At 34.3% G+C, this 14,435-nt stretch overlaps 1 protein-coding gene across 1 annotated transcript in view; it reads left to right on the plus strand.

Moving 5' to 3' along the window:
* The window catches only part of MATN2 (matrilin 2), a 217,176-nt gene that overhangs the window by 147,659 nt on the left and 55,082 nt on the right, over window positions 1-14,435 (plus strand). Inside the window, exons 7-8 of the mRNA XM_051974444.1 lie at window positions 10,014-10,136; window positions 13,991-14,113. Coding sequence (XP_051830404.1) covers window positions 10,014-10,136; window positions 13,991-14,113 — 246 coding nt within the window. The remainder of the gene's footprint in view (window positions 1-10,013; window positions 10,137-13,990; window positions 14,114-14,435) is intronic.

Here is a 14,435-nt window from a genome sequence, read left to right on the forward strand (position 1 = left end):
TGGGAGTAGGAAGAAGGAGATGCTCATGAAGGAATATAGTGACTGTATCCAGAGAATCAAGAATAGTTGCTCTATGCTCTTTCCCAAAGAGGGAAGAATTCTTTCAAAAAAAAATTTGCCATTGAGAGAAGGGGCTCACTGGAGCTGAATTGAAGTCTGATAAAAGCATAATAAGTTGGAATAACACAACTGATTATGGAAAGGTTTGCATTAGCATTTTTGGTTGCATCACCCTGCTAGCTCTTGCTGAGCTTGTAGTCCACTAAAACTGCCAGGTTTTTTTCATTAGAATTTCTGTGAAGGTCTGCCTTTCTCAATTAGTACTTCTAAAGTTAATTTCCTTTTAATTCAAGTGTAGAACTGTCTACTTATCCCTATCAAATATTATTAAATTGGGTCCATCTCAGCCTGCCAAGATCTTTTTCTATATTATCACTACTTATACCGAGTTATTTTCTTACAGGTTTGGGTTATCTACAATTTTTTACAAGCATGTCACCTGTGCTTTCATTTGAGTCCTGAACAATTTTGTTGAATGGAATGGGGCCAATGACACTTAAAAACCTCCTTTCGTGTCAACCTTGTTCAATAATCAATATTTTTCAAGCTCAATCATACTGATCCAAATACACTTACACTGTACTATCATCAAGTCTCCATGGATACCAAGACAGAGTGAAATGTAAACATATTCTGGTTATATTGATTAGTTAATATACCAAGATCCTGCCAAAAGAGACTACAAATTCAGTCTGGCATGACTTGTTCTTGATAAATGAGGGCTAGCTCTTGGGGACTGCCACTTTCCTAAGCACTTAAAAAGTATTATTTTAATAATTTATTCAAGAATTTTGCCAGGAATCAAAATCAAGTTCATTGGCTTAAAGTTAAAAGAACACTAATAGCATTTATATATGCTGCTTTGTAGAGAAAAACATTGAATTCAGTTTTAGACAATTAGAATTCAGGATAATAGCAGGACATCAGCAAATAGAGCTGCCCAAAAGATATGTGGAGAAGCAGAATCAAAGGTCAGGAGAGCAATCATGACTTTGGAAGCTATTCTTTTCAAGGTGATTATTAAAGCCATGAGAGTAGATCATGATGAGTCAGTTACACTGATATCAGACTCTTAAAATTTACAAAATGCTCTCCTCCTAATTCAGTAAATTGTGAGGCTTAATCAGCATAGTTAACCTTTGAGTTCGGAATATTTAAAATTGAACTGATCATTTAGGGAAGAAGATGATCAGTTCAATTTTGAGTTTGGAATATTTAAAATTGAACTGATCATCTTCTTCCCTAAATCAACTTCTCCTTCAAAGTTTCCTATTTCTGAGGAGGACACCTTTACTTTCCTAGTAATCCATATAATAATATTGTCAAAGTCATCTTTGACCTTTCCCTTCCCTCACTTGCCCATATCCAAGCAGTTGCAAAGAGTTGTTGGTTCTGCCTTGATAGCATCTCTCAAATCTATTCTCTTCTTTCCACTCACTCCATTTTCTTCAGGTCCTCTTCACTTTATTGCTATAGACATATTTTTCTAATGGGTTAATGGTCTATTTACTTTGAGAAAGTCCCCTCTATATAAATCATAACATATCCATACCTCTTTCTATTATTCACTTCTAATGATATCATTTATTCTCGTTCTTTTTCGGCATTCCTTATTGGTTATATGTTGAAACCTATCACAGCTACAATACAATAATGTCTTAATGGACTTGTCTCATGGACACAGCTCCCCTGCTCAAAACACACCAGTGATTCCTTTTTGGTTCTAGGATACATAGCTGCTTCGACATTGTAGCCAAATCACACTAAATCATTCCCTCAATTTAACATGCCATCTCTCACCACCTTGACCTCATGGAAACTAACTTTCATGTATGCAATGAACTCTCCCTTAATTTCTGCCTTTTTAGTTCCATTAAGCTTTGTATTATTGTTATTATTAATTATAAAAAAAACTAGCTTTTATATAGTACTATAAAATTTGCAAAGCACTTTACATATATTATCTCATTTGATCTTTACAATGATCATGTGAGGTAAGTGTAATTATTATCCTGCTTTTACAGGTGAACTGAGGATGAGAGAGTTTAAGTGACCTCCCCATGACCACACAACCAAACAAGTGTCTGAGGTGGGGTTTGAATTCAAGGCTTTCACATCTAGCATTATGTTCATTATGTCACTTAGCGGCCTCCACTGTATCACCTACTGTTTCACTGTATCAGTTCTTTCCTCAAAAAATAGATATAAAAACATATATATACATAAGTGTTTATATACATTACACACACGCACACACACACACACACATTTCCTATTAGGAATTTAAGAAACATTAACTCAAATCTTCTCAAAGAACAAAAAAGGGGATTGCTTACAAAACCATGAAACTTGTTTTTTAAAGTGAATATTAAATTTAACAAGATAATCATGTAAGCCAGGTTTCAAGCCTGGAGCATTTTGTATAAGATTCTCCTGATTGATGGGAAGAATGATATTTAGAGACTGTGTGCCTGTGTGAGAGAGAGATTATAAGAGTTTGGAGAGGAAACAGTTTTCATTTTGGTTTAGAGAGACAGACACATACATAGTTCCAGATTATCTTCTAGTTTGAGAATGTAGAGTTCTCTCTCTCTCTCTCTCTCTCTCTCTCTCTGTTTCTCTTTCTCTCTCTCTCTCTCTCTCTCTCTCTCTCTCTCTCTCTCTCTATCCCCTTCTCTCCTTCCTTTCCTCCCTCTCTCTGTTTTTCTGGGTTTTTTGTCTCTCTGTATGTATGTGGATGTCTGCCTCTCTATCTCTATCTCTGAATATCTATTTGTCTCTCTGTGTTTTGTCTCTCTCATCTTGAAACCCAGGTTATTGTTACAAAATTGCTCTATTTGTGTAATCTTATTTTCTTTCTATTCTCTTTGGTGTATATTTTATTGATCTTCCTCCCTCCCTCTTTCTTTCCTTCCTTCCTTCCTTCCTTCCTTCCTTCCTTCCTTCCTTCCTCCTTCCTTCCTTCCTTCCTTCCTTCCTTCCTTCTTCCTTCCTTCCTTCCTTCCTTCTTCCTTCCTTCCTTCCTTCCTTCCTTCTTTCCTTCTTGCCTTTCTTCCTTCTTGCCTTCCTTCCTACCTTCCTTCTTTCCTTCTTTTGGTGCCTCTATTGCCACCCACCAACTTACCCCTCCTATAGAAGCCCTCCCTAAAAAGTGAATATAGTAAAAGAAAACAAATTAATGTATTGCATATGCCACTCTACATTTCCAGGACATCTCCTCTCTGCCAAGAGGAAGGTGACAGATTTCATTATTAGTACTTTGAAGGAAGGTGACATGTTTCATTATTAGTACTCTGAAGTCATAGTTGAAGTCTATTAGTAAAATACTTTTTTCCTCTATAGTACTGTGGTCTTGTGCAAATAATTTGATTCTATTAATTTCCCTCTGAATCAGTTCATACCAATCTTCCAAGATTTCTCTGAATTCTCCAGACTCATTCATTTTTACAGCACAAAAATAATTCCTTTCATTCATTTTGCACAGATTATTTAATCATTCCTAATGTGGTCTTTTACTTCCCAAATCCTCCTAGAGCATTTTGCTTAATCCCTTCCCCCCTACCCTGCATTTATATTTAACTCATCTGCATCTATACTACCTCCAGTACAATGTAAGCTCATTAAAGGGAGTAGCTAATTTCATTTTTCCCTTTTTTATAACCTTCGAGTTTATCTCCCTGCCTTTGGTTCCTTCCCTCTCCAAGCCATCTCTCCCATAGAAGCCAAAATATTATTTCAGAAGTACAAGACTGACGATTTAACTGTTTTGCTCAACAGCTCTCTAGCTTCTAGGATAAATTATAAGCTGCACTGGCAGACATTTACCACAATCTAACTCCCCATACTTTCCCATATTTATTTTACATTACTTACCTTCAACTCAAAATATTTCACATAAAGTCACCAAAAGTAAACATTAGATTAGCTCCTGCCTTCATGCATTTTATAGGCCATTCTTGAATCCTAAAATGTACTACCTCCTCATCTCTACTTCTCAGAATTCTTGTCTTCCTTTGAGTCTCTTCTTAGGAGCCACTTTCTTCATGAGACCTTCCCTAATCTCTTAGTTGTTAGAAATGGTCTCTTTTGCTCTTAAATACAAGTGGACACAATAGTTACAAATTATGTTATAGCTATCTATGTAGTTGTTATGTCCCCATAGTAAAATATAAGATTCTTGAATAATTTTGTAATTTCGACCCTAGTACAGTATCTTGGATAGAGTGGGAAGTTATTAAATGTTTGTCAGATTAAATAAAAGGTTGAATAACAAAACAAGGAAATTTATGGTCATTCAATCAAATTTGCCAAACATTCACCATGCTATAGCTCAAAATATAAAAGACAAAAACAAACAAACAAACAAAAAAACAGTCCCTGTCTTCAAGGAATTTATAGTTTATATTCTCTTTTATCTTTGTTTTAACTTCCCAATTAGAATGCTTTTTTAGGGTAGTAATTGTGTGTTAATTTTTTTTTTGTAATTCTTTTCTACTCCTACTAGAGTATCTATAGTCTTTCTATCATATATATATATGTATCTATGTAGCTATATGTTTATATATGTTCTATATACTATGCGCTATACACATATATTTCAAGATAAACAACATACTTTATAAAATAGATGCATTTGTAGTACTAGATAACATTTGTATGCTTCATAGTTTACAAGGTGTTTTACACATATAATGTCTCATTTGAGGCTCACAAAACCATGTGAGATAGGATCAGCCAATTCAATACCATATACACTTTTAGGCTATCATTATAATATTGCTATGTAAACACAAACAACTCAAATAGGAAATAGCCTAGCTTCTTTTAAAATATTATTTATTATTTTTATATTATTTTAATATTAATATTATTTTCTATAGATAGATTTCTAGGGATGTATGTGAAATTGGATGGGAAAACTACATCTTTCCCCTTCTCCCCCATTAACCTTTGATATTTTATGTTTTTTTTTATTTTATGCATTTAAAACCATTATCTTAGATTTCATCAGATCTTCAACTGGGATCCATGACTTTAAGAAAAGATTAAAAATTCCTGGAATAATATAACCAGCATCAACATGAAACCTTTTTACTAAATTTGCCATTTCTGAATATAGCAATTTAGAGATTTGGGGGGAGGTAGGGAAAACATGTACAGATGTACATGGGTGTTTTTATATATCTGTGTGAATGTGTATGTTTGCATAGGAAGTCATTTTATCTAATTTTTCTCAATAGCAGATTTGGCTTTTGATCTCTGGATATTGTCAGATGTTAAGAATATGTGTCTTCTTCCTAAAAATAACCTGTTACTGCTCAATATTATCCACATTTCAGACTATTCCATTGTGGAAAACCCTTGGAGTATAGCCAGATTTTAAATCAAGAGCTATAAATCTCTACTTTTCATTATATAGCACTTAAATACTCTTTATCTTTACAGACAGCTACTGGCTATTTGAGAAATTATTTCTTTCAAGTCAGTCAGAGACCAAAAATAGCAAGTAGGGTTCCAGTCTCTGTGGGCTTATGACTCTAGTCAGAAGAGCTGGAATATAATAACTGAGAAATTAGACTCCTGGTCCTGTGGGAAACACTATAAACTTCAAGAGAACATTATGTAAGAACTGATTTTTTTGGAACTAGAATGAGACTTGGGAAAATATAGTCATTGCTGAATTCTAGGTGAAGATTACTGTGCACTTCCCTCCTCCCTGACCCTCTTTTCCCCAACCAGGCCTTAGTTACTTCTCTATTTTTGTTTTTATTTTTTCAGAATACCAGAGAATTTATTATTTTAGACAATTTTAATGAAGAAACTCCCTTTTCCAATTCAAATTGGTAACTTCTCTGTAAGTTATAGTCTTAGAGAATTGCTTGGGGAGACAAAAAAAGGAGAGGTTTATTTAGCATTTCCTAGTATATGTCAAGGATGGTATTTGAATGTATTTCTTCCTGACTCTCTACCTACTACTGTTCTATTCTACCTTTGTACACCTCTGTTTTTAAGAGTATAATTTCTTCAACCAGATGAAGTTGTATAAGATACTCAAAATAATCTCTCCCACAAAAAATTATGTTTGGGCTTTATGTATTATTGGTCTACTGGATTTCAAAAGCTCTTATTTTTCCTATGATGGTATAGTCTAGGTCTGCTACATATCTTAGAATTCTAATACTGAGAGAATTAACAAAAGTAAGTACTTTCAAATATGGATGAAAGATATAACTCAAAATCCTGTAACTTTTCAAACAAAAGCAAGGTTTTTAATTCATTTTTTAAATTTTTTCTGGTCCAAATTCTTTCTCATTTCCTTCCCTCTCCATTAAGAAAGCAAGAATAATGTAGATAGTCAATTTTAAAAAAATCATAAATTAGCCATATTTCCTTCTCCTCCCACCCCAAATAAGCTTCAATTTTCTCTCAGTCCATGCTCTCTTTCTATAATTGAATTACACATTTCATTATAATTTCTCAGCACTATGGTTGGTTTCAACTGTGTTGCTTAGAGTGTGTACACACACACACACACACACACACACACACATATAAAATAATTTGTTAAGTTGTCCCCCCACTGATGGACTCCCCTCCTTAGTTACCAATTCTTTATCCCCATAAAAAAAATCTTCTATGAATATTTTCTGCATATATTTGTCCTTTTCCTTTTCCTTTGTTCTCTTTGGAATATAGATCTAGTGGCGGTGGTTACTGTCCTTCATTCTTGAAGATGACCAAAAAAGACATCACTATATTAAGAGTTGAGTTAGTATATGTGACTGTGACTGATCAGACCAATATGAACTTGGAGTGCTCTGCCATAGGTTGAACATAAATAGTCCATATGAACATTTGGGTTGGCTTCTTGAGTTTTACACATCTCATGCTTCTTTTGGGCTAATTCAATTCTTCTCTGATAAGGGCATGCTAAGGGATCCTGTGTCAGTGTCTCCCATGTAATATAATCAATTCTAAAGTTCTTAAAAAATATCTTGAGAGTGTCCTTTTTAATTATGCAATCAATGCAGCCTCCAAAGTTGAGATGCAATAGAGTATGGATCAACTCTCTGTTGCTTGTGCTAATTTTGGCCTTACAACAAGAAAGCACAGGTTCTCCATCAGCCATTCACCACATTATTCATATTCATATTCACATCATCCATAACTGTAAATAGTGAAATTTTGAATTCTGTGAATAAATTTTCTTACCTTGGCAGTATACTTTCCAAGGATGTCCACATTGATTATGAGATTGACATAGGTATTTCCAGAGCTAGATCATTGTTTTGGAGGATCCAAAGGAAAGTGGGACAGGAGAGGTATTAGACTATCAAACTGAATTTCTACAGAGCCATTGTGCTGACCTCATTGTTATATGCCTGTGAAACCTGGGCAGTATACTAGTACCATGCCAGGAAACTGAATTGCTTCCATTTGATTTATCTTAGGAAGATTCTGAATAAGAATTCAGACATTGAGGTCCTTTCTCAAACTAAACTGCCAAGCATTCCAACTCTACTGTAGAGAATACAACTCCATTGGGCTGGCAACATTGTTCGAATACCAAATATAAGCTTGCCAAAAAAATTATTTTATAAAAAACTCACACAGGGCAAGTACTCCCAACATGATCATGGATCTAATAAATACCAAGACTCTAACCCCTTTTGCTTCTATCTTTTTAAAGATCTTCAAAAAAAAACCTGCATTCAAGTCCTGTCTCTTAACACTTACCACCTATGGAATCTTGGATAGGTCATTCTCTCAGTTCTCTCACCTATAAAAGGGGGCAGTTAAATTGGAGGATTGTTTAAAGGTCTTTCTATCTCACGATTCTATGGTCTAAGAGAATTCAGGGACATAGCATTGGGAAGTGTTTATTATTTGCTTGCTCCTGCATCATCCTGCCTGTGCAAACTGCCCTGTATACCAATGAATACAAGCCTTCATATAAACTTCAGTATATGTATCATAGATTGGCAACTCCAGATCAAGATGTTACTTGGTATTCTCATTACTGATTATACCCAAATTTTTTTTAAAAATTCAATGGCATTTGAAAGATGAAAAGTTCACTTTTGTTAGGATTTGGTTCCTATCTTCATGTTTTTGTTATGGCCAAACTCTAGCAATTGGCTGATGTCCCATGATGAGGAGTACATTCAGAGATTAAGGCAGTGTGGGTGTTCTGTTCTCAGTCTAATAGTTTGTTGACTGAACAAGTGAATATTAATAATTTTTCATATGTAATGAGTCTTAGAACATCAAGATTGTGTTCTTCTAAAACCTATTAATTAGCCTGGTAGCAGAAGAGTAAACATTTGCCCTTTTGATTGTTTAACCACCGTATTTATATAACTAGTTGATTAATACATCAAATACAGTATTATTTCTTTGGTAATTTGATATATTCAAAAAAGGATCCTATGTCTTAAGATCTTAGTTTGAATCCAAGCACTGACAATGTCTATGTAGTCACTTTTCTTAGCAGCTAGCTATCATAGTAGCCAGAGGACTGAACCTAGAGCCAGGAAAACCCAAGTTCAGATCAGATACTTAATATCTGGGTGATCCTAGGCAAGCCACTATCCTCTGTTTACCTCAATTTCCTGAAATGTAAAAGGAGAAATAATAATAGTATCTACTTAAGATAAATATGTATACATATATTATATTTTACATATACTTTAACATATTTAATATGTATTGGACTACCTGCCATCTAGTGGCAGTGGGGAGGGAGTGGGGGAAAGGAGGGGAAAAGTTGGAACAGAAGGTTTTGCAACGGTCAATGTTGAAAAATTACCCATGTATATGTTTTGTAAATAAAAAGCTATAATAATAAAATAATAATAATAGTAGCTACTTCCCAAAATTGTGAGAATCAAATGAAATAACATTTATAAAGTGCTTAGTATAATGCCTGGTACATAGTTGGTACTTACTAAATGCTTGTTCCTTTCTTTTCCCTTTCAATACAGAGAACTACGTTAAACTTATAAGACTACAAGTCATTCCTCAGTTAATAAATGGTGAAAGGACTTTAAAAGACAGTTTTCAGATGAAGAAATCAAAGTTATCCATAGGCATATAAAAAATGTTCTTAATCACTATTGATTATAGAAATGTAAATTAAAATAATTCTGAAGTACTACCTCATACCAATCAGATTGGCTAAAATGACAGAAAAGGAAAATGACAAATGTTGGAGGGGAAATTGAGAAAATGTAACCAACAGTTACACTGATGGAATTGTGAAATGGATAGCAATTTGGAACTACACCCAAAGGACAATCAAATTGTGCATACCTGTAGATCCAGAAATACTACTACTAGGTCTGTATCCCAGAGAGATCATTAAAAAGGCTGTACACATGTACAGAAAAGACTTATAGCAGCTCTTTTTTATGTTGGCAAAGAATTGGAAATTGAGGTAATACTTATCAATTGGGCAATGGCTGAATAAGTTGTGGTATATAAATGAAATGGAATGCTATTGTGCTATAAGAAATGACAAGCAGGCAGATTTCAGAAAAACCTGGGAAGACTCATATGAACTGATGCAGAATAAAGTGAGCAGAACCAAAAGAATGTTGCATACCATATCAGCAATATTGTGCAATAATTAAGACTTAAGTCTTCTTAGCAATACAATGATCCTTTCTTTTCCCTTTTTGCTCTCTAAACTTTAGCATTCTCATATGTAAAATGGATGTTATAACATCTACAACATCTGCCAAACAGGGTGACTGGGAAGGTGGTTTGCTATGTAAACAATGTAAAAATGAGTTAGTTGTAAATAACATAAACATGATTTATTGTGAGTCATAATATGAGTTATGTGCACAATGTGAACATGTTAAAATTGTTTTGTTGTTATAGATGGTGCATATGTATTAGCTATCTTTTATTTCATTTTAAATTTAATTTTGAATTTTTTTTCTCTATAGTTGTGGATTATTGTGCCTCAGAAAACCATGGCTGTGAACACGAGTGTGTAAATGCTGATAATTCCTATTTCTGCAAATGTCATAAAGGGTTTGCTCTTAACCCAGATAAAAAAACATGCAACAGTAAGTTACAAAATGTAGCATTCTGATGACATTACATGACTTTGGGTTTTTGAAGTCTCTCATTGCCAAATTAAGTTTTGTTTATTCTGCAGAATTTTATTAACCTTTTCCTCTTCTATTATAACTTAGTGATCACTGTTTCTTGACCTTCTTGACAAGTTATCCAAATCTTTTCCAAGATTTGTTTTGTAGAATCACATAGATCATTTTTCATAAAAGATCTACATTTAGAGGGGAGGATCCTACCTTTCTCCCAAACAAATCCTGAAATGTCATTTGGTGCTTTAAAAATATATATTCACCATTTATTGGAAGATTTTTAAAAATCTTCATTTAAAAATCTTCAAAAATTTCATAAGAAAGCCTTATACAAGACAGGCATGATGGTGAATGTCTGTAATCCCTGCTGCTGGGGAATCTGAGACTGATTGAACTCAGGAGTTCTAAGCAACAGTAGGGCTAATGTCAGTTGTTAGTACCCACATGAAATTTGGCACCAATATAGTTAATCCCTGGGAAGGGAACTATTGCAGGAGACATCAAGTATATATAAAGTGGGACAAAACAACCTAGGTCACAAATAGAGCAGGACAAATCAGTAGTAGGATCAGCTCATATAAATACCACAATACTAAATAGTACAATTTGGGCAAGATAGAGAGACCAAAAAGGAGGAAGAAGAAGAAGGAAAGAAGAAGGAAGAGAGGAAAGAAAGAAGGAAGAAAGGAAAGAAGGAAGGCAGGAACATAGGAAGGAAAAAAAAAGAAAGGAGAGAGAGAAGGAAGGAAGGGAATAGAGGAAAGGAAGTTAGGATAGAATGAGAGAGACAAAGAAGAAAGGAAGGAAAGAAGGGAAAAGGAAAGGAAAATCTGATATATCAAAATTTAACCTTTAAAAAATCTAAATTAAGAAATGATCACACCCACTTTTCAAAAGTAATTTTTAATTGTTTTTCATGTTTTAAATATAGAGTTCTTTTAATGCACACAAGTATTTGTTTACTTTCTTTACCAAGAGGCTTAAAGCTCCCATATTAGGGCCCAACATCATTTGAAGATTAATTTTTAGCTGAAAATCATGCGGCTTGGAAACATAAATCATTGAGAAAATGGGATTCAATTTATTTTTTAAAAGATGACTTTACAAAAATTTTTATAAACATTTATTACATAAACAAGGAATCCAGTGCTTAGAAACACACATGCGACTAAAACAAACAAAAAAAAAAGAATTCCAATATTTAACTTTCTTGATATTTTTCCATTCCCCTAACATCTAATACTAGCAGGCATCAGGATTAGGAATGACATAAGAATGAAGGACACAGCTGGATGGATAGTTACACTAGATATGAGCTATTTTGGTCATCAATTTTCTTCTTTTGCTCCTTCCACCTGCCAATATTTTCCCTGCAGCTCCAGTTGCTATAAAATGGTAGGATTATAGGCTAAAAGAAAGAATTTGACTGCAATACAAACACCTTTATCTGTAATTCTGCGAAAGAGAGGTAATAGCATAGATAGACATAGATAGATAAATGATGTACAACTAGCTAAATACATACTAATTGATTCAGTATCCTACAACTAAAGGTGCTGAATTAATTTAGCATATGATTTTGAAATAATTCTTTCATTTGGTGGCACTCTGCTAAGTAAGAGAGGGAGATAAAATAAATGTAAGATATAGTCTCTGTCTTATAAACTCTTCCAAGAGTTGATAATTCCATTGGTGAGATGATACAGACATCCATGAAACCATAAATTTTCCAAGGCTGCATATGACCAAGTGTCAAAAAGAATACTAATGGCACTGTGGTCTATTGGACTTTAGGGAGAAAGGAGATCAGCATTGGTTAGGGCTATCAGGGAAGATTTTATGGGAAAGAAATCTGAGGAAAGAAGATAGGCCAGCAACATGCAGTTCTGAGACTCAGGAGACCCATGTTCTAGGTAGTTTCCTCATGACACTAGCTAGCTTTATTACCTTGGGAAGTTTACTTTTTCTGCACCATGTCCATAAAATGGACAAAGTGATACCTACCTTAGTTCAAAGAGATGCCAATTGAAAAAAAGATAAATAAGTGGTTGAATAAGAAAATAGATTTGAAATAATTTTTAATATTAGGCTTCAATCTTAGAGTCATGTATAAAATATTTTTGGACATGGCTCTCTAGTTGGACTTTGAAGGAGAGGGTAGCTTCTGAATAGGTAAATAAGAAGGGGAAAGGCACTCCAGGAGAAAGAAACAGAACAGATAAAGATGTGGATTCAGGAATGATGTCTTTCTTCTATTTTTCTCTGGCATTTATTCCATTAATCATCCCCCTTCTCTATAAAATTTTAAGTCTTTTCATCTTTATTGGTTCCTTATTCTCTGTCTGATTCAATCACTTTTTCTATTCATTCACTCCTCAGCCACTTTTAATCTGACTTCTGTCTCCACCATTCTACTAACATTTATTCCAAAAAAGCCACCAGTGTCCTTGTTGCAAAGTTAAATAGCATTTTTCTCAATTCTCATTCTCCTTGGACTCTTTATACTATTTAACACTATAGACCATACCTCTTTCTTTTGAATAGTATTCTTTGGCTTCCATGACAGAGATTATCCTGCTTACCTTTATCTCTGACCTCTCCTTCTTTGTGTTCTCTTCCTTTCTTCTTGTTAATATGGGTATCTCTAAAGATTTGGTGCTCTCATCTCTCTTCTGTTCTTTTACTATATCTGTCCCTTGATGATGAAATCATCTCTCAGTCTTCAACTATCATCTCTCTATAGCTAATAACCAAATCCCTGTTTTCAGCCCTGTTCCCTTTCTGTAGGTAAAGGAGAAGGAGCCAGTGAAGAGGGAGAAACTGAAGGAGGAAGAAAGAATGATTTTGTTTCTTCATATAGTTATAGGTGGAGCCTCAGGAGAGTAAGGTTCATTCACAAACCTAGAAATTTTTAGCATTTAACCAGAAAGAAATATAGACTGAACCTTCTGAGATATTGATCCACTCTGTTCTTTCTACATCTCTCTAATTTAGCACTGAGCAAGATCCCCAAAAGATTCTCCCTTCCCCACAGACATACAAAGCCTCATAAAAAACAATATAAACTGACATACCAAAGAATGGAACAACAATAACATTAATAAAAACAAGTTGCATTTCTATAATACTTTAAGATTTTCTAAGTTCTTTATGTAAATAACTTCATGGAAAAATGCTGGCCACCAAGTAGAGGAATATTAGACTTTTCATTCCATTGGAGGTTCATTTGCCACAACGCAATATAACACTGAGGAAACTCTTCTAACAAGCCGAAATAGCAACTGTTACAAATATAACTGAGACTTGCATTCCTTGCTGATATTAGAATAATTATATGGGCTTATAGAGAAGTCAGGTCTGATTATCTGGAAATTTAAGGGATATGGTGTGAGAGAGTGTACAGCTATTGCAAGAACATATAATTTCTACTACTTGGCATCAGCTTCCTAAGGCCAGACCTGTATGTACCATGGACAGCGCTCAGGTGCTGACCATGAGATTTAAAGAGTGGATACAAAGAAGCAAGAGTTAAAGGGCCAAAAAGAGGTATAGGGAGGAGGGATCACGGATAATTCAGATTAATTCTAGTAAGGAGAAATAAACAACAGTATGTGCCTTGTACCTAATAACTGTTTAATAGATGTTTGCTTATTTTTATTATTATTATTATTTATTGAGAATTCTTCTCAAAAAAGAAGGGAGAAGGAAGAGAGGAGGAACAGCCAAATTCTTAGAATTTTGCCTGTAAAACAAGAAAAGACTTACTGCTGGTTTTTCTAAATCAAATTCATCATTTCCTTTCTTTTTTTAATCAGAGGTGGACTACTGTGCTTCCCTTAAACATGGTTGCCAGCATGAATGTGTTAATACGGAGGATTCTTATTCTTGTCGATGCCTGAAAGGATTTAATCTGAACCCAGATAAGAAAACATGCAGGAGTAAGTCCCTCTTTGTGTCAGTCAAGAGTGATTTTTGGAGTTGCTTTATTATTTTCTGAGGGAAACTTGATAAAACATATTTATACATACCTATCCTAAACTTTTGCCTGGCACATGTGTAATAGTTTTGTCATCACTCTTCACTCACTTAGTCATCTGTATTTTTGTCTTGTTTTTGGGGGGAGGGAATCTTCTGGACTTGTGACTTTATCAATATGGAGACATCCTTGTATAAAAACTCTGTCTAATAATGTCAATTAGAATTACTTTTGATCTCTTAATCTTAGCGCCCCAAAAAGTTTAAGAAAGTAACCAATGTCAC

This window comes from Antechinus flavipes, chromosome 1 (genome assembly GCF_016432865.1).
Source record: "Antechinus flavipes isolate AdamAnt ecotype Samford, QLD, Australia chromosome 1, AdamAnt_v2, whole genome shotgun sequence".
Taxonomy (NCBI): domain Eukaryota; kingdom Metazoa; phylum Chordata; class Mammalia; order Dasyuromorphia; family Dasyuridae; genus Antechinus; species Antechinus flavipes.